Source organism: Poecile atricapillus, chromosome 1 (assembly GCF_030490865.1).
Source record: "Poecile atricapillus isolate bPoeAtr1 chromosome 1, bPoeAtr1.hap1, whole genome shotgun sequence".
Classification (NCBI taxonomy): domain Eukaryota; kingdom Metazoa; phylum Chordata; class Aves; order Passeriformes; family Paridae; genus Poecile; species Poecile atricapillus.
In genome coordinates this window covers 143,984,214-144,008,482 of record NC_081249.1, presented here as the reverse complement: position 1 = coordinate 144,008,482, position 24,269 = coordinate 143,984,214, and the positions used below count along the sequence as shown (strand labels likewise).

Sequence of the window (24,269 nt, the reverse complement as noted above, 5' to 3'; positions counted from 1 at the left end):
ATTTAGAGCAGTGGCTTTGTGGCAGAGATAATTGTCCATCTGGAACTGAGTGAGTCTCTTTTCAGTAGAGCATCAGGCAGCTGTTAGTTTCTCACAACTGGAACAAATTGAAATATTTGTAATGTTTTTCAACCGATGAAAAATGTTCAGTATTAAATTAATTGAGGGCTCACAAACTGGAAAGAATCCTGTCCTTTTTCTTAGAGATTTTCCAATCAAAAATCTGCATAAAAATAGGTAATTTAGTGACACAGGATGTTTGCAGATTATGAGGCAAAGGTTCATTAATATATTTTCCTGTTGTAAGGCAGCATTGGTGTTGTGGTGTTCTCAATGCATCAGACATTTTGGATCAGCAATTTATTTGAAATTCCTCCTCTCTGAGAAAGGGCTGGTTTTCAAAAGCCTGTCTCAGTGGTCAGAAATGTATGGTATTGCTCTGTGATTTACAAAAAGGTTTGTCCAAGGATTTACAGTTTGTGTCAAGGCTATGTTTCTGTTTCCTAACTGTGTATGTTAGTGAGACATGTAATTTTATTTAGCTATTTGCTTTCTAAGTGAGCTCTCAGGTGCTCAAAGTTGGTTGCTGAGGTGGGAGTGGTCTGTTAAGCTGGGTTACTTGCCATGACACTATTCAGAACCAAAGAAAATTATTTTTGTCACCACTCTCCTTTACACCTCTGGTCATTTGACTGTCCAGAATTGTCACCTGCCTCTTTGACTTGCAGAACATCTACACCTGGTATCTGTTCTCCCACACTACGTTTTTCCTAAAATCTCTTGTAATCACAGCTAGAGGAAATTGCAGACCAAGGAGCTTATCCTCTATGGGGGGGATAACATGGAAGGTCTGTGTTCATGTGAACACCCACTGCCTTCAGCACAGATACAAGTAATTAACCTAAGACATGGGCTCAAAAGAGTAGTACAAAATTATGATAGCTCAAAACACCTTTCCTACCCAAGGTAATATTTACTTATCTTAACCAAATGGTTGTACTTAATTAATTCATGTAATCTTTTCCATCCCTCTTTTCTACCATACTCCCACCTCTTTCCTCTGTTCTACAAACTATCACAGGAAGACAACGAAATCATTTTGGTGAGAAACGCCAGTACCCACGTGAGATTAGTATCCTGGATGAGCACCTTCTGAACCCCCTGGAAGAGCCCTCCCTCCCAGGTACGTGATTCAGTACTGAAAACCTGTCTCTTGGCTATAAAAGGTGGCTCCCTTCCTGTCTCCTGTGTGTGATCCGCCTGCCTGCAGCAATGAGACAACTGTATGAGCAATATAATCCATGCCAAAGATGTGGAGATTGTGTCAGGTTGTCACTGTTTGGCTAGAGGGAAACAGTTTGCTGGAGACCAGCTCACCAACCCTGAAATGCCAGGTCCTCTTTAAAGAAAAGCAGAATCTCTTCAAGTGAGAACAGAAAATGCATGACTCAGATTTGGAGTGCAGGGAAAGGCATCTTAGGAACAAAAGGTATAGACCTGTACAGAAAGTTGGGAATAGAAAGAGTGCTGAGCACTGAAGTGGAATAAAATGAGTGTAGAATAGTGGTGTAAAGGTGGTACAAAGATGAAAATCCAGGGAGAAGTAAGTGAGGATGAGGAAATCCACTGAAGAGAAAAATTGGATGAAAAAGTAGGAGAACAGGGAACACTGGGGACTAATTTACTGATACTGGTAGAGATTGCCACTCTGCAGGACAGATAACTGTGTGGGTGAGAAGAGCTGTCTAAAGGAGAAGGTGAGGAGGAGAGGTTCTCTTGAGACTGTTTTGCAGCCAAAAAATACCAGTGTGTGACTGTCCCAGCTCCTGAAGGCCGTGTCCACCTGGAATATGACAATCTGCACTGCTGTCTGTCCCCATTAGCTCAGGGGAATGCTGTCACACAGCTGAAACTCATACTGCATTGATCCATCTGCAGGTTCACAGGATGAGCATTTCTGTTGGGGATAGTTTTGCTTGCCTTTTCCTTTAAACAAGATCGGAATTTTTCTTTTAAAAGTTTGTGATTTTTACCTCTATTTCAATCATTCAGCTCTTAAACAGTTCTACTTTTGACCCTGGCTTTTGTGCACAAACTGCATCACACAGTTTTTAGATACGTTACTGAAAAGTTTTATTCTTAGGCTTCATATAATTCAGTGGAGAAGATGGACTCTTAGAAAATGGAGGACATCCTTATCTGCTGCACTGTTGTAGAAAGAAAAGAATAATGCTTAATGAGAACCAGGAAAGAAATTGCTTGGGGAAGAGGGGTCCCTACTGATGGTAGCAAGAGGCTGTCCCCTGGCTGTTTCTGCCACCACAGGTTTCTTGAGCAAGCCTGAGACAAGTCCTTTAAAACGTCCATTGTGTTTCATAAATGGTCACTAGCTGTAATGACAAATGTTTTCAACCCTTGTCTCTGTGCACATGGCTTAGTTCTCATTTGGAAAGCTGAACATCTTGCTCCAGACTGGCGCTGAGAAGAGGAATTTGACCATGTCTGTGAGACACTTTGATAAACCCCTTCTTAGATGTTCAGTCCCTCTTCCCTTTTCCTTTCCCCTCTCACACCCGATTGATAAAGTTTATCTTCAGCCCATGATTTATCAAACAGTGAGCAGGAAATAAGGTGAGAGAGGAGAAAAACAAAGCAGTAGTTGTGCTATGACTAGAAGAAGGTGGGTATAATGTAATACTGAGAAATACAGGGAAGCTCTCATCTCAACATCTTATGACTCAACTCTTGCTGTTCTGGTCACAGGAGACACGACGGTTGTTCTGTGGTGGTTCTCAACATGTGGTGCCAGTGGTCCCCATGGGCCAACTCAAGCTCAGTGTGACAGTGCCTACAAGAACAGCAATGTGTCAGTGACTGTGGAGAAGGAGGGCAGGCTCCGGGGAGTGCAGGTCTGGAGAGTGCCAGCCACAAACAGATACAGGTGAGGATCAGTGTCTTCTGGGAGTGGGGCAGCCACCTCTAACTGCTTTTTGTTTGTGGAGTTTCAACAAGCATACGTGTGGGACCACCCGTACTGAGTAGGTGGAGGGGACACTGAAGAAATGGGAGGGGTAGCTATAAGGATAAATATCTGAGCTACTGTGAAGAAGGGTGAGCAGTGATGTAGAAGAGGTCAGGAGTGGGTGTAGGCATGCAGTCAAGTAGAAGTGCTGCCATCATCTCAGTCCTGTAGCCTTAGACTTCTGGAGTGGGCTATACCAGCTTATGCTATTTGCTCCTGCAGTCTCTGTTTCCAGCACTCGGGTGTGGGCTGGTCTGTCCTCTTGTGTGACCTATGTGGGTCTCAGACAAAGCATAGCCACGAGTGCTACAGCAGGGGAGCCTGCTCTGGAGAAATGTCTGTTTGGAAGTAAAGGCTGGGGAGACCTTGCAGATGGATTTACTTTGGGGATGAGAACTGTGAGAGTTGTTTATTCAATTATTTACTTTGTCTTGCAGGATTTCTGCCTATGGAGCAGCTGGGGGGAAGGGAGCCAAAAACCACAATAAGAGGTCCCACGGGGTCTTCATCTCAGCCACCTTCCACCTGGAGAAAGATGAGCTGCTGTATATCTTAGTGGGGCAGCAGGGGGAGGATGCCTGCCCTGGGGTGAGGGCCTCAATGCACATGTGGGCAGAGATCTTGCAGATAGTATCCAGTGGGTGGCTTGGGGCTTGGTGATAAAAGATAGAAATCCCAAAATCCAGCAATGAAATCCAGTCAGGAGACAGGAAAGAACCAAAAGAAGTTAGAAAGAATCTCAAAACAGATACAAAGAACACAGAAAAGAAAAACAATCCCAAAGTGCACAAACAAATATGAAGCCCACAGAAACTTTGCTTTAAGCTCCTGGTGTTTGAAATAAGTTCTCCATCAGCTCTCTTGTGCTTATTTTAAGCAGGAAGCTCACAGGCAAGTGATGTACTCCCTCACTTGTTTTTCCAGAATCTAGGGTTTTTTCTGTCTGCCAGGATTTTCAGAAAATTTACTATTATTTATGGAAGCATCCAGCAGCGTTGTGGCTGCACCGTGTTACATACTCTCTAAACTTAGAGACTAAAGTCTGAATCCAAAGCCTACTAGAACCAGTGAGAGCCTTCCCACTAACTCCAGCGGCCACTGGATTAGGTTTTTGTGATTATAAAAAAACACTTATGAGAAATGGAAATTTGTGACATGGATGCTTATATATGTGTCCTCTAAATGCTAGACCAAGTGATCTGAAAGTCCTTTCATCACTTAGGCTCAAAAACTACCTCTTTTCAGTGTCAGTTTTTGATACTGCCTTGTTCCAGAGTTGCTGTTAACCCCTGCCCAGGAACAAAGCTGTTTTTTCCCCACAGACTGGTGTGTTTGGGGATGCATAAACTATTCCCGTAGGAATTTGAAGCTGCTGTTTACTTTCCTGCAGGATATGGTCTCATCCAGATGCTACAATAGACTCTAAACCCACATTTTCTTCACTTTGTATAGTTCAAGAATCATACCTATTTAAATAAAAATACATTTGTGTACCTGCAATTCCCTTCTCAGTGCACTCTCTAGTTTTAGGTCATAATCTGAAAAGTTGTCTGTTAATCCCTTGCATTTCATCATTTGTTCTCCAAATTGCAAATTATAACCCAGCACTATCTCCCTTTGGCAGATGCTACTGGAAAAAGTTGCAGTTAATTTTTCCCACTTCCAAAGCCCAACTTTCTTTGGCTTTGGAAATTGTGATGAATCTGTATAATGTGTGACTAATGTTTGTTTTTCTTTCTCTGGAGAAGTCTTGCAGCTCCAAACCTTGATGCTCTCTCCTCAGATTTACCCCAGTTGCTTTTTCCTGGTCTTCATCTTCCTTGCCATCTTTTGTTCTCCTGTTTGAATTAACCAGACAAATTGTTTCACTAACTAAGAAAGGCCATGCATCATCACTAACAACTGAGAAAGAGCTCTTCCTCTGTCAACTTTCAATCAGTCTCAGTCTCAGTCTTGGGATGAGACGCAATGGGCAGAAAATGGGACATGTTCCACCTGAATGTGATGAAGACCTTCTTTGCTGTGGGGGTGACTGAGAACTGGAACAGGCTACCCAGAGGGATTGTAGAGCCTTCTTCTCTGGAGATAGCCAAAAGCCATCTGGACACTATCCTGAGTTACACTCTCCAGGGAGGTCTGCTTGAGCAGGGAGGTTGGACTGACTAGATGACCTCCAGTGGTCACTTCCAGCCTTCCCCATTCTGTCATTCTGCATGAATGAGAGGACACAGGCAGTAAGACTGGTGCAGGAAACTTTTGAGCCTCCAAATTACTCTTCTAAGATGGATCAATAGATTATTCTTAACAATATGTGGGTCACTTTTGCTTTATGCATTTATCTCCTTGAGAAATAAATAGCAAATGTGTCAGTAAGAAAGTTCTCAAATTAATCCATAATGAAAAATATTTAAATGTTTTTGGTTATAAGAAGATCTAAATATGCAAAACATTAGTTATGTGAAATTAACAATGAGTTATTACATTTTTCCTATGCACCTTTATTCATTTGCCTGTGTAAAGTGAGTTTGCAAATCAGAAATTACAGACAGATCTATCCCTCAGTCATAGCAGAAAAGGTCACTTTCTACAAAGATAAGCTACATGCTGGTTTATGTATGTCTAATATGCATGACAGGCATTAGTACATAATTATACTGAAATACACAGACAAGTCTCAAGAGTTGGACTTTGCTGATATGAGTCCATTTCTTGTCTCCTTTCAGGGCAACCCTGAAACCCAGAAGATCTGCTTAGGGGAGTCATCTCTCATTGAAGAAGATTACAAAAAAAAAAGGGACCTGAAGGAATGGGCTGGAGGAGGTGGGGGTGGAGGAGGAGCAACCTACATCTTTAGAGTAAGTATTTCCTCTTTGTATCCTGCCTGACAGTGTCCAGCAAAGCAACTAGCTCTCACTGTCAGTCATGGCATATGATAGAGAGTTCTTTTAAAAAAGACTATGAAAAATGAATCTTCCTCTTCTGCCTCCCTCTCATGTTTCTGTCTCTCTTTGGTTTTTGTCTTTTTAGTTGTTTCTCTCTTTTCATATCCTTGTTCATATTTATCACTGTCACTAGGCTAGCTGAACTGGTCCCTCAGTCCTTAACAGCTCATATGTGGGAATTACACCAGGATCCCACTTTAATGCTGGCAGCAGTCCTAAAAAAATTAATCACAAAACCTTGATGTTCAGTTAAACAGTTACTTTTGTACTCAGGAACATTATGTGAAATATTTTTGTAATGATTGTCTGAGACAAGCAGTAGCATTGCCCTGGCCATAGGCCACTCTTCTTTGGGATGCTTTCATGATCTTTGATAAGTTTGTGTGAGTTCACATATCCAAGGGATGTGAAGTTTTTCTGATGTTTGATGGGGGGTTTTCCAGCAGAAGGATGGGATTTTCGAACCTTTGCTCATCGCAGCAGGAGGAGGAGGAAAAGCCTACCTGAAGGCTCAGGACAACTCCCTGGATGATGCGCCCCTGGAGCAATTTGAGAACAGCACTGCAGTACCCGGAGTCAATGGGAGGACTGGGGCAGCAGGTGAGACACTAAAACCACATGAGGTCTGAAGCATGGCTGAATACAGTCATTGTCCTGTAGGCATGAAGTGAAGGGCTTCTTTTTTCAGTCTTTTGGAATTCTTATGTGGCAGTTGTTTTTAGAAATATGCTGGTTGTCTGTAAGGGATGTCTTCTGATATGTTGTGTCACCAAATAAAAAAAGAGTGCACAGGACAGGTAATGAGTGCTCCTGTAGAGGCAATTACATAGAAGGACTCCTCTATCAGCTGAACCAGGGAGAATTATATCTGGGGGATGGAGCCTGCTCCTTCACGCTCTAACAGTAGCCTTTGAAGAGAATACTTTTTCCTCTTACTTCCCTTAAACCCTAACAACAATTCTGCTATGGGAATTATACCAGAAATGGAAGTTTACTTATAATCTTGTGATGGATGTGCCTAGAATCGGTTCCTAAGAGATAAAAGAAATACAGTGGTTGTCCATCTCCTGCTGTAGTAGGCTTACAGAGAGGCCACTAAAGTAAGATTTAGAAATCCAATTTATTTTTATTTCCCTATGGAACTCAGCATCCTACATGGCTGACTGCCCTAACCAGTTATCCTGAAGAGGGGTGATGGGCTCCTTATTTTCTTAACACCACAAGAAATTGGTGCTGAGGTGTTGGTTTAGGCAGCACAACCACAGGCTTTGCATTAGACTTCCTGTTTGTTATTTCCCATGGCAGCAAGGAGCTTGTCTGTACACTATTTTAAAGGAAGGTTTACCTTGAACTAGGCACTTAAGAAATGAATAATTTTGTCTCTCTACAAAGCATCTCTGCCTGTGCTTCTCTCACCTGTTCTTGTTTCCTTTTCTCGTTGTCTGACTGAAGGTGGAGGTGGCGGCTGGCAAGATGAGAGTCTGCTTCCTCAGGCTGGGAAGTCTCTTCTGGAAGGTGGAGAAGGAGGTCAAGCTTGTCCCCAGGCACTAGCCAAGCTCCAGTGGACCACCTCCGGTGGTTTCGGTGGAGGAGGAGGAGCTTGTTCTTCTGGGGGAGGAGGCGGAGGGTACAGAGGTAAGCCTGCTGGGGCAATAGTCATGGTGACTAATTTTGTGCCCTTCAGAGCACCTGCAGGTCAGGGATAGTGCAGAGGAGCAGGGCTGCAGGTGGTGAGGCACAGATACTTCAAGCTGAACAGTAAGAAACCCACCCTGCTCTCCACCATCTCTCTATAACTGGGGAATCAAGGTTCTAAAAGGGTTCCTATGTGATTTAATATTTGGAAGGTGTGATGAATCACCCCTTCACCCATTCCCAAGTTACCCATGGAAAATGTTCCATCTCTTTGTTCTGTTCGAAACAAATACATTTTTACCTTGCTGAACAGAGAAACCTGTGTTAGATAAAGTCACTTCACTAACCTTGGTAGTGGCTGGGTCAAGTGAGGGTTTGTCATTATACATCATGAGGTTTTGGCTCAAACATCACTGGAAGGTTGCAGAGTGACCCCAGGGGATAATGGGAATGAATGCTACTCTTCAGAGCCATCCCATTTTTTGCAGCATGCAGCACTGATCAGCTAGCCATACTCTTCTCTCCCCAGGGGGACATGCCTCTGTTAGTGATGATATCACAGCTGGTGGGCAGGATGGCATCTCTTTTGTGAACCCCATAGGAGAGATCTTCTTGCATCCCTTGGCAGGTATGATGTGGTTCTTATTCTCATTTCTTTTCTTTCTCCTTTTTCCTTCTTCCTCTCTATTTCCTCTTTCCTCCTCCCTTTTCTCCTGTCTTTGTTTTTTTATTCATTTCATTAAAGCTTATGTCACGCTGCAGGTCAGATCTTTAGCTGTGGTCATTTCTTTAAATATTTCCATAGTGCTCTGGGACCTTTTTTCCTCTCAACCTCTAAACCAGGAGAGACACCAGTCATCATGTTCAACTGCACATCCTCAGTCCCCGACTTTTCCAGGTCAATTCAAGGCCTCTCTGTTTGCTTAAGGAACCAAATATCTTCTTCCCTTCTGATCCCCATCAGGCTTCTGACATGTCCACACTGTGTTGGACTATCTGCTCTCCTGCAGAGGAGAGAAGTTGTAGGTACCTGCTGGGTTTTGTTTTGTTGATTTTTTTGACCTTACTGGAACAAGAGTGGAAAAACTGAACTAAGCCCACCTGTTGTATCTGATTCCTTGTTCAGCCATGGAGAGTCATGGTGAGGTGGAGGTTCAGATCTACCTTAACTGCAGCCACTGCCACTCAGACAACTGCAAGCGGGACCCTGACACCAACCTGCCAGTCTGCCAGTGTGAGATGGGGGCTGTGCTGGCCAATGACAACGTCACCTGCACTGGTAAGTTAAGAAGTTTCAGCCTCATTGGATAACATCTCTTTATATCATATCTCCTTCTGGCTTTTTTGATGCTCAATTCCCAAGTTACAGCTAGTGGCTCCAGTGGACAGGGTGTTGTGAGAAATATCAGTCAAACATAGGACTGAAAATTCCTGCTGACCTTTGTTTACATGCTGAGCTGCATCTCTGCCATCATCTCAAGCATTCACCTTTGGATTAGGCAGGAGGTAAAATATCTGTAAAGAGTGGTGGTGCAAATTTCCTGAATGGGCTCAGTGTATCAGATATTTAAGCATAAATACCTCTCCAGGAAAACGTACCACCTACTGCTGAGTTATTTAAGCCACAAATTGCTTCCTTCCACAGCAGTTTCCCACTGTGCCTGTCAGCTGATGCCTTGTACTCACAGTCATTTCCTCTCACAGTCTCTTGGAGCTTCAAAACATCAAGTCTGTAGAAATTTTCAACTTATGAATAGTGATATTACCCATTTATAGAAAAGTGAAGAATGGATAAGAAATCCGTGTTTTACCAGTTTGTGTTCTATCTTCACAATGATTTTTAAATTATTTATTACTTTTTCAATATTCAGGGATATAGAGGGATTTGGTGTAATTTTTATAAGATACTCTGACCATGATCTGGGTACTGTTTTCTGAAACATAAGCAACGTTCAGAGGGATGCTTTACAGTAGCTCTTCTTGTTTTCTGATTAATGCACCTCTATTTTCATTCTTCCAGTGCCCCAGGGTCCTATACCAGAGGGACAGCTGCCTCTCCCCCTCCTCTTAGCTGTGGTGTCTGTGATTGTGGTGCTTGGAATGATCCTCACTTGTGGCAGCCTGTCTATCAGTAAGATAAACTTACTTCTTATCACCCTTTGACCTGGCTTTTTCCAGTTAAATTAGACAAAAGGAGACCACCTGGCCATGTTCCACTGCTTTCAATACTTGGAGCCAAAGTGTTGTGGTCTCCCAAGTGGAATGGAAGATCAGGGAAAAAGAAGTGATAGAAAACATCACCACCCACAGCTGGGCACAAGCATAGTCCCAAAGGGCAAGAACTGCTCTTTCCTGGTATTTGCCACAGAGCAAAAGAGCTAGGAAAGCCTTCTTAGCAGGTGTTTCTGTAGCCAGATGAAATCACAACCTGTAATTAAATATATAATTCATTCAGGGAGATGGTTTGATTTTTGGGACTTGATGTCAGCAAGATGTCTTGTGGAGCTCTCTTCCACAGCCAATGCCCAAAGCAGAATGGGAAACCTAACTTGTTCCCAGATGATTAAGACTGTTTGCATATCCAATACTAAATTACTGAAGACTGTGAAGAAGAGCACGATACTGGCAAGCCAGAGATGTTCCTGGACCATTTATAATTATGAGATTGGTGTCATTCTGTTCTGTGTGGCCAGCATTATCTGTTCTGTCCAGTTGTAGATCTTGTTGTGCATTTTTATTCATCTCTCCATCTGCAGTTTACCATCTGAAGAAGCAGCAGTTGGAAGGATCCAGAGCACGACTGCAGAGCCCAGAATATAAACTGAGCAAAATCCGTACATCTGTCATCATGACTGACTACAACCCCAACTACTGCTTTGCAGGGAAGGCCGCCACTCTGAGCGAGCTGAAGGAGATCCCACGGAAGAACATCTCTCTGCTTCGGTGAGAGAACAAGGGCCACTGCTCTGACTGACTGCAAAGCACCCAGCCCAAGCCAGCCAAAACACACCAGATGTGATACTTGCTATGTTCTCTAAGATAATTTGATTCCATTAAAGTACTGAAGGAGAAGTGTAAGATCATGAGTCTCCTGCTCCATGTTCCCACACATAGGTATTTCACTTCTACTGTGATTGTGTTTTTATTGCACTTGCCTCCTGGCAGTAGCTCCCTTCCAAATCTGTGGCAGGATGTCTGTTTCAGCATTTCCTATCACAAGGAAATTTTCTGTCACAAGGAGATGCTTGCTGGGCTTCTCTTCAACTCCGTACCACCCAGATGATACTGATCAAAGCTACGTAAACTTTAGAAAGAACAATTTGATCATTCTTATGTCTTACACAATCTCCTGAAGACATCAGTCTGCAGCCACCTTATTCTATTAGTCTCCATTTTTCTCATCTTGCTTTTGCCACACTTGATGATAGACCCTAGGACTGAGCAGGCCTGTTTCTTGCTCACAACCATCAAGGATCCAACCTCCCTTTTTTAGTGACAGTGACAGAAAATACTGATAAGCTATTTTCAGAAGCTTTGAGATGAAAACAAAACTCTGTTTTTGATTTGTCTTGGACTGGATGAAGAGAAGAGCTTGGCCAACACTGGATCCAAGGACATATAACATCTGTTCCCTGTCTTTTGTTTTCTTGCAGGGCACTAGGACATGGTGCATTTGGTGAGGTTTATGAGGGAACTGTGGTAGGCATTGCAGGGGATCCCAGCCCTCTACAAGTGGCTATCAAGGTCAGTACCCACAAATTTCTTACACAATAATTACACATAAGAGCTATATTATTTTATCACTATTCCAGCTGGAAATTCATGTTGATCACATGCATGATGGCATATCCATATGTGTGATGCAAGCTTGAACACATTGCTGCATCCAGGTATTATCAGCTTTGATTTGAGTGCTTTCCCCTAAGTTTTTCACATGATGTATTTAAAAGTCTATGTTGTCTCTCAGTTGATGCTGAGAGTAGTGTTTTTCTACTGTATGTGAAATTTTCAGGTAGTCTCTTGAGATTGCACAGTGTTGAACATATATTGCAATATCACACTAATCTCCCATGTTATTGATGACAAGAGATGACAGGCTGGCTTTCTCCGAAATTACTGCATTGCCTCAGGATTTGTCAATTACTCAGCCCTGAAGTTAAGGATGCACAAAGTCTGCATCTGTTATTTTATAAGCTTGTGACTCAGAGAACCAAATCTACTTGTGTGAGCTCAGTTCAAGAACACAGCCTTCACTAATAAAAAGAAGTTCTACTGTTATTCATCCTGTCTTTCATGTCATGAACTTCCTTGTGCCACTGTACAAATGTGGGTGAAAACCCAGGACACTAATAAGCAGTTGGAACTGCCCAACTCAGTTTCAGTATCCAGACTGGGAGAATAACCAGAGCACAGGGGCAAACAGAAGGAGATCAGCATGTTGTTAATTTGTGGTAATCCAGTTCATTGTATCAGCAGAAGATGTTATCCAAATCTGCTGGCAGGAAAGAGGGCTATAGGGGTGTGTGACACAAGTATTTAAATCAAGTGGCTGTATGTGTAATACAACATGCAAGCATGTGCTGCAGTGTGGGGGAGAAGGGAGGGGGAGAATAAATAACAATTTTCATTTTAAAGACCTTTCTAGATTTGTAAGTCCCCACTTAATATTTTTTCTTGATGTGTACCTGAAGCTATTTTTGATCCAGAATTGTGCAGAGAGTTCAATTCACACAAAAAAAATCTTCAAGTGGGTCGCTGGTTTCCTCTTGTGACTTTAACTAGCAAATGGGTCACATACAGTGAAATAAACTGGGCAGTGAAAGGACGAGCCCCTGCCCTTAGGTTCCTGAGGTGATTTACATTCTTTTATTTTCTTTTTTTCATTTTTTTCTCTGGTGGTCACACAAATATTCTCAATTATTTGGTGGGATGGCCCTCACTGCCTTTACCTCTCAACAGACCCTGCCAGAAGTCTGCTCTGAACAAGATGAGATGGATTTCCTGATGGAAGCATTGATTATCAGGTATAGTTTAAGGGGTTTTTTACTGATGGTGGGCAGGGGAAAAAAGAGTAAGGCAGGTAATCATAGAATAATTTGTTCCCTTGCCTGTGCTCAGAAAAGAAGTTCAGTCTTATTTTTCACCAGATGGCATTTTAGTAGCATATAAGATATTACTTGTTTATCTCGAACAAGATAACAGAGGTTCTTTTGTTGCCTGTCTCTGGTGCTTCAATGCTGGTAGGCAACTTGGCTGCACACAGCAGAGGGATGGAGAAGAGATTCAGAAGGACAAGAAGGTTCATGGCTGAGATAAAAACAGTTTAATAGGTAAAGAAAAATCTGTGTGAGCAAACCAAGCAGCGTTGAAGAATTAATTCCCTACTTCTGATGAGCAGGCACGTGTTCAGCCATCCCTGGAAAGCAGGACTCTGTCATGCACAGCAGCTACCTGGGAAGACAAATGCCAAACTCTGATTGACTCTTTCCCCTTCTTCTTCTTCTTTCCCCAGCTTTTATAGCTGAGCATGACACCACACAGTATGGGATGTCCTTTTGGTCATTTGGAGCCAGCTGTCCTGGCTGTGTCCCCTCACAACCTCTTGTCCTCACAGCCTTCTCACTGCGGGGGAGGTGTGTGTGTGAAAACCTTAATGCTGTGTAAGCACTGCTCTGCAGTAGCTAAAATATCAATGTGTTGTCAACACTGTTTGGATCACAAATACAAAATATAGCACCATATGAGCTACTGTGAGGAAAATTAACTCTATCCCACCCAAAAATCTTTATAAATTTAACAAAAACTTCTGTTGATTGGTTCTGCTGGTCCTGTTCAAAGGAGTAAGAAGGTACATTTTTGTACAAACGTGTTCTGCATTTGATTTGATGTCTTTGCAAGCTTGACAGAACCTTTATAAAGTCCTATGTGCATGACCCTCTGGCAGTGAATTACAACATCTATAAAACCGCCTTGGGAGAGATAACAGCCACTCCTATACCACCTGTACTTAAGGTATTCCAGCCTTAGAAGTTACTTCATTAACAGAAATCCATAATCTTAAAACAATAGTAGGATCAAGGGTAACTTTCAAATAGTAGCATAGTGGAGGTTGATTGTAATTTGGAATTTATAGATTTTGAATTTGTGCAATGTGAAATTTCTCTTCTCATCGTCTGACCCAACTCATACTTAGAGGCTGGTTTTCTGCTATTAAAGCATGAATCTCATGACATAGTGCCACTCCCTATAGTCTGCAAGAACTTTGGTAGCTGAACAGGAGGTAATACTGATGTATTTTTTTTAAAGAGCAATTTTAATCCATTAAGGAGTGCCTTGATTCACTTAGTAGCACGACTCTTTCTCTTCCCTAACTTCCTTTCTATTTTTAGTTCCTTTATTATCCAGGTAATCATTATCTAAGGGAAGACGCTGCTGTCTAATGACTGAGTCTCACTGTGCTTCGTGACAACCTCAGCTTCCTTTTGTTAAAAGCAGAATCACAGAAGCAGCTGCTGCACTAGTTATTAGCTGAGTCGCTCTGGCAGACTAAACACTAAAAACTAGACAACACTGTGTCTAAAATAACCAATGCTGAATTAAAATCCTTACCAGCCAGGACTTTGTATCACAAATACCAATGAAATTTGCATGCTTAAATTTCTTATCCCTCTCATGTCACTCTCATCGTTCAGTCAGTGTGTCCATTAAATTCTGTCTTCACAGACAGAGGGCTCTGCCTTGCTTTTAGCTTTTCATACCTTCTGTTGAAGGCTTTTCATGGACAAAGCCTGGCATAACCCTGTTCTTGGGGCTGTCATAAGCAGAGAGGCATTTTGATATGGTTGAAGACTTTTTGGTAACCGCATCAGGATTTGCTTCAGTCCAGATGGTCAAATCTCAAGGCACAATGAGAATGGATGGATGTTGGCCAGGTACTAATGCTGTGTTTCTCTTCCATGTGCTGTGACCTTGGCTTTCAGTAAGTTCAATCACCAAAATATCGTGCAGTGCATCGGTGTCAGCCTGCAGACGCTGCCTCGCTTCATTCTGCTGGAGCTCATGGCTGGAGGAGACATGAAGAGCTTTCTCCGGCAGAACCGACCCAGGATGGTGAGAGAACTTCTCTGAGAGGATTGTCACTGGTTTTAGTATGAGTGCTTTTATGTTTTTATCAACTGGATAAAGGCACTGAAGCCAAGCTAGGCTGTGTGTGTGTCCCAGCTCCCACAGGCTTGCGGATACCTGTGGCTGTTTGCAGGATGCAAGCAGGTGTCAGTGAGACAAAATCAAACCAGGGCCAGAAATGCCAGTCAATTGGTAACTGAGAAGGTAAAATCCTGTCCTGCCATTCTAGACTTCTCTGTCAATTAGAATTTTTAGGTATTGAATCTTTTAAATACCTGCTCTGTTTTCATTGTACTGTGATGGCACGTGAGGAGCTAAAGTTATAATCAGAATTTGTAGCACTGAAGTTATAATCAGGATTCATAGCACTAAGTCCTCAGCAGGTGTGCATTGGCACCACATGGAGAGGCACAAATTTATACTGAGCCTAATTTATTTGATACATCTCAGGCTTTGATTAGCAGTATAGTAATTTCTCCTCACCCTTCCTGCGAGCAATAAAGAAGTTCCTAGAGGAAAAACGGTCAAAAATTTCCCTATGGAGGACTATGTAAAGAGAGTGAAAATAAGCAGGGGTCCTGGAAGAAGTTTTCTTTATTATTCTTATGGTCCTGAGAGTAATCACTGTTCTCCTACCAGGACAGATAAGCTGATGAATGCTCATGTTGGTGTAAAGATGTGCACTTGTACATCTTTTCTCTCTCTCTCATTCGTGCACTAATTTCTGTTGGCAATTTATTGACTCACTCTTTAAAAGTGGGTGCTTTTTTTTTTTCCTCTTCTATCTCACCTCTTAAATCTGCTTGTCTTTTGATTTCACACAACACAGTAGGGAATAATTCTTTCCCACCCCCTTTAACAGGCTATTCACACCAGGCCATAAATCTCTTGCCAGCTTGCACTCATGTATGGTGCTCAAGAGAGGTGAAATCTCCTGAAAGTTTTTGGGATTAAATAAGAGTTTACTCATTTTCTAACACTTTGTTTTGATCTGCTTTATGTTCCTCTTTACTCCTGACTCATTTAACCCTTCCCCCATCCTTGTACGTATGTCTATCCCTTATCCTTCTTCTGTCCTTCTCTGATTATCCTCTGCCTGAATTATATTCTTCTACTGTGCTATCCTTCTCTTACCATTCAATGTCCTTTTCCAGAATCAACCATCCACACTAACAATGCAGGACCTGCTGAATATAGCTAGGGATATTGCCTGCGGCTGTAAATATCTGGAAGAGAATCATTTCATCCACAGGTGAGGAGAAACAGTGTCTTCTGATGTGTCTCAAGGTGCATGAGGCTCATGTGCTTTCTATTTGCAGTGGATTAGACAGAACTAATCTCCACAGGGGAGACAGATTATTTCCTCTACCAATACAGGCTTGTGCTTAGATGACCAGGTGGATCTCCCTGGGGTTTTTGAGGAATTAGGCTCCACGTTGTTCTTTGCAGTCCTGGAGGGAGAGCAATGTTCTCTTCCAAGTAAGAGGGTTTAAGTACTAATTCTCGGGTGCCTGCGGTGTAAAGACAGTTGAGATTAGCCCTGTAGTCCACTAGATGGTAGTGTCACTCTCTTTGTTGGCTGATGAGACACTAAGGTATTTATTTCCTTTCTCATCTTTCTATCTTGACCTACCCCACCAGCACAAGACAGCCCATAATATTTGAGCCAAAGACCAGAGAAGGGTAGAGCAAAGATGACAGGAGATAAAAGCACGCCTAAGGCTTCCTTCCCAACTCAGTGGCTGACCTGCTTGCATGCTCTTGGGATTTTTCTCTTCAAATTCCTTTTCACTCATTTTCAGTGGAAAAGGGTTAGAGATTTCTGTCATTAAAATGAGCAGTCAGAACGTGCAACAAGTTTTGCCTCTTGGATCTCTTAATAACTACATGAGAGGATCAGTATTCTAATGGAAACTTCAGAGTTAATCACTACAACATTAATTTTTAGAATTCTTACTGTACTAGTAACAGCAGCATATGACTTTAAATAAAAAATCTCTGGGTCAGTCTTTGCACTGCTGGATCTTTAATATAAGCAACCTGGGACTGGATTCATTTTGTCTTAGCCAACAGTTTAATAAATCTGAGCACTAGGAATTTCCCTCAGGTTTTGTATTAGAGTATTTGTTAGTGATATCAGCATAACTTAGAGTGGGTTGGGAAATGAAAAAGGCCTTCATTACAGAAATCAGGAATTCTAGGGGTAAAAGGTAGTGTAGTGGGGTTGCAGAGAGGCCTCTACAGGGCAGGAATTGCCATCTAGGAGTCACAGCTGATAACAGAAGAGAAAGTTGAACCTGACTTCCAAATTCTCAGAGATCTTTTCAAGGTTGGCAATGGGAAGAAACATATGAGTTGTTCAAGGAGCTTATTTTTCTTGGCAGTCAACAAGACCCCCACAGTGCTAAGATTTTAATGAGTTTCTTTTCAGAATGCATATTTAAAATGAACAGAAATATTTTAGCTTTGGCCACAAAGGCATCACTTCCATTTCTCACAAGCTAAACTGGCACCCAGCTAACAGCTGCTTCCATATGGAGCTTTGATTGATTCCATGGGAGATATCCAGAAGTAACAAAGCAACAGATTACCAAATCTGGTTCCACATAACTTTTCAAGCAGCTTACTAAGGCTGTCCAACAGCATCACATCTGAAACTGATGGGGACACTGCTGAGATGTCCCTCTTTAAAAAAATAGAGCAAGGAAGAAATCTGTCATAATGTGGTTGAAGCAAAAAAGGTTGGGTCTGCTCCTCTTCTGAAACTGATGCTGTTTTCTGCCTTAGAGAAAGACAGTGTGAATGGGGAAAGCTTGGCAAGCTTTCTCTTTGGGTAGAAGATATTATTCAAATTCAGTTTAGGAATTGTGGTTAACAAAAATAATAATGTAATTGGAATTCTTTCTTATATTAACAGGGCTTTTCTCATTTATGTAAAGATTACTCAAGACTTGCAGGACTGGGTCTAATATTTTTCTTTACTCCTTTAACTACTTAAGAGTTTAGAATTAGAATTAATTTTTAATTTTTTTTTAAGAGATATAGCTGCAAGGAATTGTCTTTTGACCTGTACTGGAGCAGGACGAATAGCCAAAATTGGTGACTTTGGAATGGCCAGGGATATTTACAGGTAAGTGAAGGGCAATTTCAGTTCTGTGAGTAACCCAGAAATCTGTATCATTTTGAACAGGTTTGAACTGTTTCATGGTATGTGAAGCAGTGGAACCATCCATTAGGTGTCTGAATTTAATGAACAGTTAACTAACTTGTGTTAAGAGACTGTAAATTAACACATCTACGCTTATGAACCAATCCACTTCAACTGTGGTCCCAGGAAACTACAAACACTTGCAGATACTAAACCAAGCATAGGCAAATTTATTAGCTACTTGTTCGTAAATAATCTTAAATTGAAATTAGAATTAAAAACCCCCAGCAACCATAATTGTCACTTCATGATGTGAAGAAGACTTGGTGCATCAACACCCTGTGCAAGGCATTGGCAAGATTGATGTCTTTAGCTGTGCACAAGAATGGTTTCCATCTCAGTTGCAAAGAGGATATAAAATCCTACTCCAAAGCACTATTTGTGTTGATGACTTTTCCTTTTTCTCACTTGGCCCCCACTGTTACATGCAATCCCCAGCTGCTGTTACTGTGGTGATAAGATCTTTTCTGTACCAAAGCCCTTTCAGGCTGTGTGACGTTCTTTATGTATTTTATCTTTCCCAGAGCAAGTTACTACCGAAAGGGAGGAAGAGCCATGCTTCCTGTCAAGTGGATGCCACCAGAAGCTTTTCTAGAGGGAATTTTCACCTCCAAGACTGATACCTGGTAATAAATGTCTTTTAATCACTGCTGCTACTCACTGAAAAGCATCAAGAAATGCACTGCTCAAAAAAAAAAAAAGTGTGCTCAGCAAGAACCTTAAAAAGGTCAGAACTTCCCAGAAAAACATGAGAAGTCTTCCTATTGTATTCAGTAGAATTATGGCTAAATAATACAGAATAAGAATTTAAAAGTCAAATGTAAATAGAGGTAATAAAAATTTGCTATTCATAAATGTAGAGTATCTCATAAAGCCAATCAAGAAATAAAAAACAAAAGCAGATTAGATTCTCAGTCAGGAAGTCTCTGTTAAAAATTTAGACAAATATCATCAAATACTTCCCTCAGCCTTCAGAATCTTCCAGTTTCTTCCAGTGGCAGGGTCTGCTTATATACCTTGTAAATTACTCTCTCTGTACCACCCAGGATTACTCTTTTGTATATTTTTTCTTGCTGTGTATAGAATGACAGCAGATTTAATCAGAAGTCCTTGCTGGTTGCTGAGGAAACAATATTTATATATTGATTTCTCATGCAACTTGAGCTTCCTTTAAAATAAGCACCCCCTCAACAGTAGCACATTCATGCACAGGTGCTGGGGAATGGAAGCTTTCCAGTTGCTTAAGAACAGTTCTTTCTCCGAACAGTAGATCCTTCAATATGCTGTACTGAGGCATTCCCTCAAATGCCACACTGACCCAGTTTCCTGAAGTTGTTAGCGATGCCGGAAGACAAGGGATTGCTTATCAGCGCCTAACTGTGAGCAGCCAGCACTAAATATTTCGAAGGAAAGTGCTACAGTTCCTGTAATAGGCTATTATAAGTAACATGCATATACTGGAAATGACTTTGACCTTTGTAGCAAAAAGTGACTCTGAAAATTCTGACCCTGCTGATGTCCTGGCAGAACTCTCTTGTCTTCCTTGTGCCTAAGCCATACATAATTTCTAGTGGCACTATCCGACCTGTGGATGTAAAAAAGCACAACATTCCATATGAGAAAGGCTGCTGCCTTTCAGTTTCACTGTCTATCTCTTCCTTGATTTTATGCTTGAGCGTCTGATTGACACTTGAGCATTTGAACACTGATTCAAATAAGGAAACATTTGAAGGTCCCTTTCTGACCATCCAGGAGCCACTTCAAAAGTCACACACTACCTGAGGTGGGTAGAGGCCCCTTCACAGCTACAACCCCCACACTCAGTCAGACCACATTTCCTTACCAGCTTGGCCCCAGGTTCCCTATAGCAGATTGTCAGATGTCAGGATCCCTAAAATATTTTAATCAAGATGCAACAACAAAATGACTTGAGCTCCTTCCAATGAGGAGGGCCCCAAACAAAGGAAGCCCTGGGCTTTTATACTCTCAGTCTGAGTCTGCCAAAGTCTGGAGTCATTGGCTCCTGCTGTGTCTCTGAGAGTCCTGTCACCTGGCAGTGCCACAGGTGCTCGTCCCTTGTTTTGCAGAGGGTCTGAGCCAGGTCACAGACTCTTGCCTTGGTCTTCTGCCACCCAGAGCAGGCAGCCAGGTTACCAGCAGCCAGGTTACCAGCATCAAATGTATTCCTCAACACAAACATCTCGAGTTTTCCTAAGTAAAGCCAGAAATGTCCATGCCAGATCTAACAGTTCTTTTTAGTTAGACCATACACAGAGCCAAGCACAGCCAAGAGAGCTCTGGCATTTCCTGCTCTACTAATAATGAATGCAACAGAAAGAGCACCTCCAGAGTTATTAAATATTTTGAAACCTCTGCAAAACTTGTTTTGGAGCTTGAGCAAAGGTTTTGATTGATTGGTGTGTCTTTTTATGTAAACATTGATTCAAAATCACACTAATTGCACATTACTGTCTTTAGACTGCAGCTTTGAAAGGTCATTGCTGTGGTGCTGCCTACACAGCTACAAGCTAGGTTTGGAGCACAAATGAAACCTGATTGGTATTGTTGGCTGGTTTCTGTTACAGGTCCTTTGGAGTGCTGCTTTGGGAGATTTTCTCTCTAGGCTACATGCCCTACCCTTGCAAAACCAATCAAGAAGTGCTGGAATTTGTCACCAGTGGAGGAAGAATGGATCCACCAAAAAACTGCCCGGGGCCAGTGTAAGTATCTCCTTACTCTCACAAGCCAAGGTATAGTAGGTGTCAAAAATGCTGACAAAGACACCTCTGCTCAGGGAATGGTGACTGCCCTCTGTGTTAGGTGGGTATTGCTAAATGTCTCTTCAGCTACTGCCTCTTGTAGCTTAGAGCACTACAGAATTTGCTTTACATTGTGGCTCCTCAATCAGACAGGATCCAGGGATATAGAAATGATATACCCACTTTTGCACTCCTCCTTTGAGCCATGTACCAAGTATGGTCCCTTGGACCTCTGATCACTTCATACTGAAACACTTTTTGCAAAATAATCTTGATGAATTTTTTTTTAACTTTAAGGTACCGGATCATGACACAATGCTGGCAGCACAGTCCAGAGTATCGGCCAAACTTCTCTACCATTCTGGAAAGGATCAAGTATTGCACACAGGTACTTTGGTATCCAGGTGGATGATAATCCTTTGAATGCCAACTATCCAAAGACATTAGCTTTAGTCCCTAAAGCAAGTGACAGACTGGTATTTACTAGTGTGGTGGTGCTGTTGGCTCTTTTCCAGTGTCCATCCTCACTCTCCTATATTCTTCCCAGCCACAATGAGCATACACTGTTCCTGTGCAAATGGATGCTTTTAGCTCTCAGCTTGCTCAATTGCAAAGTGTCCTTCATTTTGTGATGGAAAAGTACTTAGATCTCTCTCAAGGCCCATATTCTGACCTTGCCTAATGCTGCTCAAAAGCCACAGCTGAATAGTTATGGGGTGAAGAGGCAGAATGAAATGGCACAGTTGAGTTCACCATCCAGTGGCATTTAACAGCTACAGGTCTGGATCCAACCTGTCAAAAGAGAAATTTTATACTACAGACCCCCAGCTTAGTTACTGATTTCAATGAAGTATAGTCACTTCTCAAAGGACTGGGACATGTAAGTCTCAGTAGCATTGGGTATCCAGATGGAACATAGCACTTTGTTTGATGTGCAGGAGTATTGCCCAAACCTGTGACAGTCACCCTGAAGGTATAACAGACTCTTGTCTCTTTTTCAGGACCCTGATGTGATCAACACAGAGCTGCCCATGGAGTGTAGCCCTGCACCGGAGGATGAAGGGAGTACGGTCATGCGCCCAAACATTTCCAGTGGGATAGTGCCACTGCTGGTAAGCCCTTCTCTTACACCTCAGACAACACCTAAGACACTGGAATCCCACCATGCTGGGCACAAACTTGTACAATGTCCACAAGAACTACTGGTGGAGAACCTGAGCAACCGGACTGCCCGAGGGCCTAGCCTGCCATGCCTCAGTGATTTCAACAGTGGGTCATGGTTCCAGCAGACCTCAAACCAGAAGCTGGAGCTTAGCAACCCACCAGCCCACAGACTTAAAAACAAAACAAAAAATCTTTGGAACCCAACTTATGGGTCATGGGTGCTAGAGAATATCTGTCACTTCAGCCCCAGCTCCAAGTTCAAAGCAAATCCAGAGCGGGAAGATTCAGGCTTTGATGGGAATTGCAGTTCTCCAAGCTCTCGGGCATCTCCAGCATCTCCAAGTCGAAGTAACTGCCCTCACCTGGATATCAGTGGGATTGAACTGGTGAAACTCCAGACTTTCCCCTGTGGCAATGTAAATTATGCTTATGATGACCTGTGCTATAGTGCTGGGCACCAGCCATCAGCCTTGGCAGAGGTCAGAGCAGCTGTGCTAAGGAGCTCCAGTCTGCACAGAGATGAAAAGCCTTTTTGTAAAACAGAGAAAACAACAAGAGAGAGAGACTCTGGTCTGTCTTTGTCAGATGACCTGAGTGTTACTCCTGTATAGTAGAAATGGTTCTTCCAAAGATCAGGGAATGTGTGTCTGGAAGGACTGCTTCCTATTTAATTTGCTTCCTCCACTTTAGCTCCATCAGAAGGGTGAAGTTTCAACATCAGCAATGTTCTGCTTCCTCTACCTACTTGCTGGATCCCAGATTGTTAAAGACTCTTGCATTTTTATCTCTGTCCTTCAAATGTGTTCCACTGAACCAGCTTAGAAGTGGAGAACAATGGCACTGTTTGTCTGATTCAGAATACAGCTCCTAAGGAAAGAACTTTTCAATCTGCTCAGGTGAAAAGAAATGGACCTACCATCCAGCTGCAGTATTTGGATGGAAACAATGACAAACACAGGTTGTGCTTCTTTCTGAACCAAGAATCCAAAAATGTGTGCTGTGCCAGCAGCAACCAACTTGCAAAGGCTTCTACATTCCTGAGAGCTTTTTACAGTCCTGGTGAATTACTAATACTTATGCACTATAAGGGAAGTAAAAAAAATAGCAGCCATTTGCATCTGTTTTATTAGTAGACCTTGTGGTTGCTATTACTCAAATTGGAAGCAGTAGGAAAAATGAAAAAAAAAATCAGGCTCCTCTGAGCATGTGCTTTGTAAACAAGCAATGAAGAGGAAAACATTTACCATTAAAAAGCAGAAGTTGGTGGAGCTGATAGTATTCCTTTGAGTAGTGAAGCAAATGTGCTGCTCACCTCATGGTGTTGCTTTCCTCACAGCTCCTGGCATCGAAGGTGGTTTTTCAAGGAAGGGTGAGCTGCATGGCATGATGAGAAATGGACTATCTTTATCTTTTAATGGACTTTACTTAAAATTAAGTTCATTGTTGTAAGTACTTTGATATTCAGCATTAATTCCCTGTGCTGTGTTGGTAAGCACTTAGCTGAGGTTCTTGTAACTACCTAGCATTTGGTATGCTGAGCTCTTGGTTTTAATACTCTGAGGTAGAAAGTACTGCAAACGAGAGGAATAGTGATAGGAAATCTAATGCAAACCCCACTTAGGGTGTTCTTTTTACAGGAAAGTAGAATAGCTCAACCATTTGAGAAAGCTAAAACCATGACTTGGCTTCACACAGCTGAGCAGGTAGTAATTGTTCCTTGCTTTGCAAGTGCAGACTTGCTGATAAAGGTAGTCATTTGTTTCCAAGACAGCTCATTTCTAAGGCTTCCTTCAGTTGTTTAGGATCTAAATGGATGTTTATGGACTAAAGCTGCAAAATAAGGAGACTGAAAAGGCAAATAATTTGGATTAAGTCTGAACAGTCTTGGAAGCATTCTGCCATTGTATCACTCCTGAATGTCACACTGCCAACCTACTGTGTCAAATTACATGTAATCAAGTTGTGAGGCAAAATGCCAGTTGCAGACTTCTCTGGTTCCTTTCTGAGGCAAGAGGTTCTCTGGTATATGCTTTATGCTTAGTGATCAGCTGCATGTACAGTCCGAAGGTGTGGGCTGGCAGGCAAGGGTTTGCTTTGACCACACAGATTTCCTGTCCTTTACAGCAGTCAGGACGGACACTACTGAGCTGTGGTAAAGAAAAGCACAGAGTGAAGAGTCTGAATCCATCCTCAGAGAAAGGCATCTTCAGCACAGGTTTATGCTTTATTGGTCTGACTTTATATCTGTTCCATGCTTTGTATAGTTTAAGGTCTTTGAATTTAGAATGGATATTTTTATACAATGTCATTTCAGAGCATACAAATGTCTTAAGGGCAGGTGTCAAGAGGATGGGAGCAGACTCATTTCAGTGGTAACCAGCAACAGGCACAAACTGAAACAAAGGACATTCCAC

The 24,269-nt window shown here is 42.2% G+C and overlaps 2 protein-coding genes across 3 annotated transcripts in view; one reads left to right on the top strand and one right to left on the bottom strand.

Annotated features, from left to right (window-relative positions):
* The window catches only part of LTK (leukocyte receptor tyrosine kinase), a 49,449-nt gene extending 26,346 nt beyond the window's left edge, over positions 1-23,103 (top strand). Inside the window, exons 11-29 of the mRNA XM_058848953.1 lie at positions 1,082-1,183; positions 2,764-2,941; positions 3,460-3,610; positions 5,746-5,877; positions 6,408-6,564; positions 7,417-7,599; positions 8,129-8,227; positions 8,726-8,878; positions 9,620-9,730; positions 10,356-10,542; positions 11,253-11,343; positions 12,559-12,623; positions 14,580-14,709; positions 15,879-15,976; positions 17,762-17,854; positions 18,457-18,558; positions 20,518-20,652; positions 20,989-21,079; positions 21,693-23,103. Coding sequence (XP_058704936.1) covers positions 1,082-1,183; positions 2,764-2,941; positions 3,460-3,610; positions 5,746-5,877; positions 6,408-6,564; positions 7,417-7,599; positions 8,129-8,227; positions 8,726-8,878; positions 9,620-9,730; positions 10,356-10,542; positions 11,253-11,343; positions 12,559-12,623; positions 14,580-14,709; positions 15,879-15,976; positions 17,762-17,854; positions 18,457-18,558; positions 20,518-20,652; positions 20,989-21,079; positions 21,693-22,466 — 3,032 coding nt within the window. The 3' untranslated portion in view covers positions 22,467-23,103. The remainder of the gene's footprint in view (positions 1-1,081; positions 1,184-2,763; positions 2,942-3,459; positions 3,611-5,745; positions 5,878-6,407; positions 6,565-7,416; positions 7,600-8,128; positions 8,228-8,725; positions 8,879-9,619; positions 9,731-10,355; positions 10,543-11,252; positions 11,344-12,558; positions 12,624-14,579; positions 14,710-15,878; positions 15,977-17,761; positions 17,855-18,456; positions 18,559-20,517; positions 20,653-20,988; positions 21,080-21,692) is intronic.
* A 16-nt stretch (positions 23,104-23,119) lies between these two features.
* Positions 23,120-24,269, bottom strand: part of ITPKA (inositol-trisphosphate 3-kinase A) — a 44,226-nt gene continuing 43,076 nt past the window's right edge. The window contains exon 9 of one of the 2 annotated variants that reach the window (XR_009277193.1): positions 23,120-23,229. The gene's annotated coding sequence lies outside the window, so the exon portion shown is untranslated. Of the gene's footprint in view, positions 23,230-23,262 lie in introns of those variants that run through there. The other variant, XR_009277190.1, reaches the window with a different exon arrangement.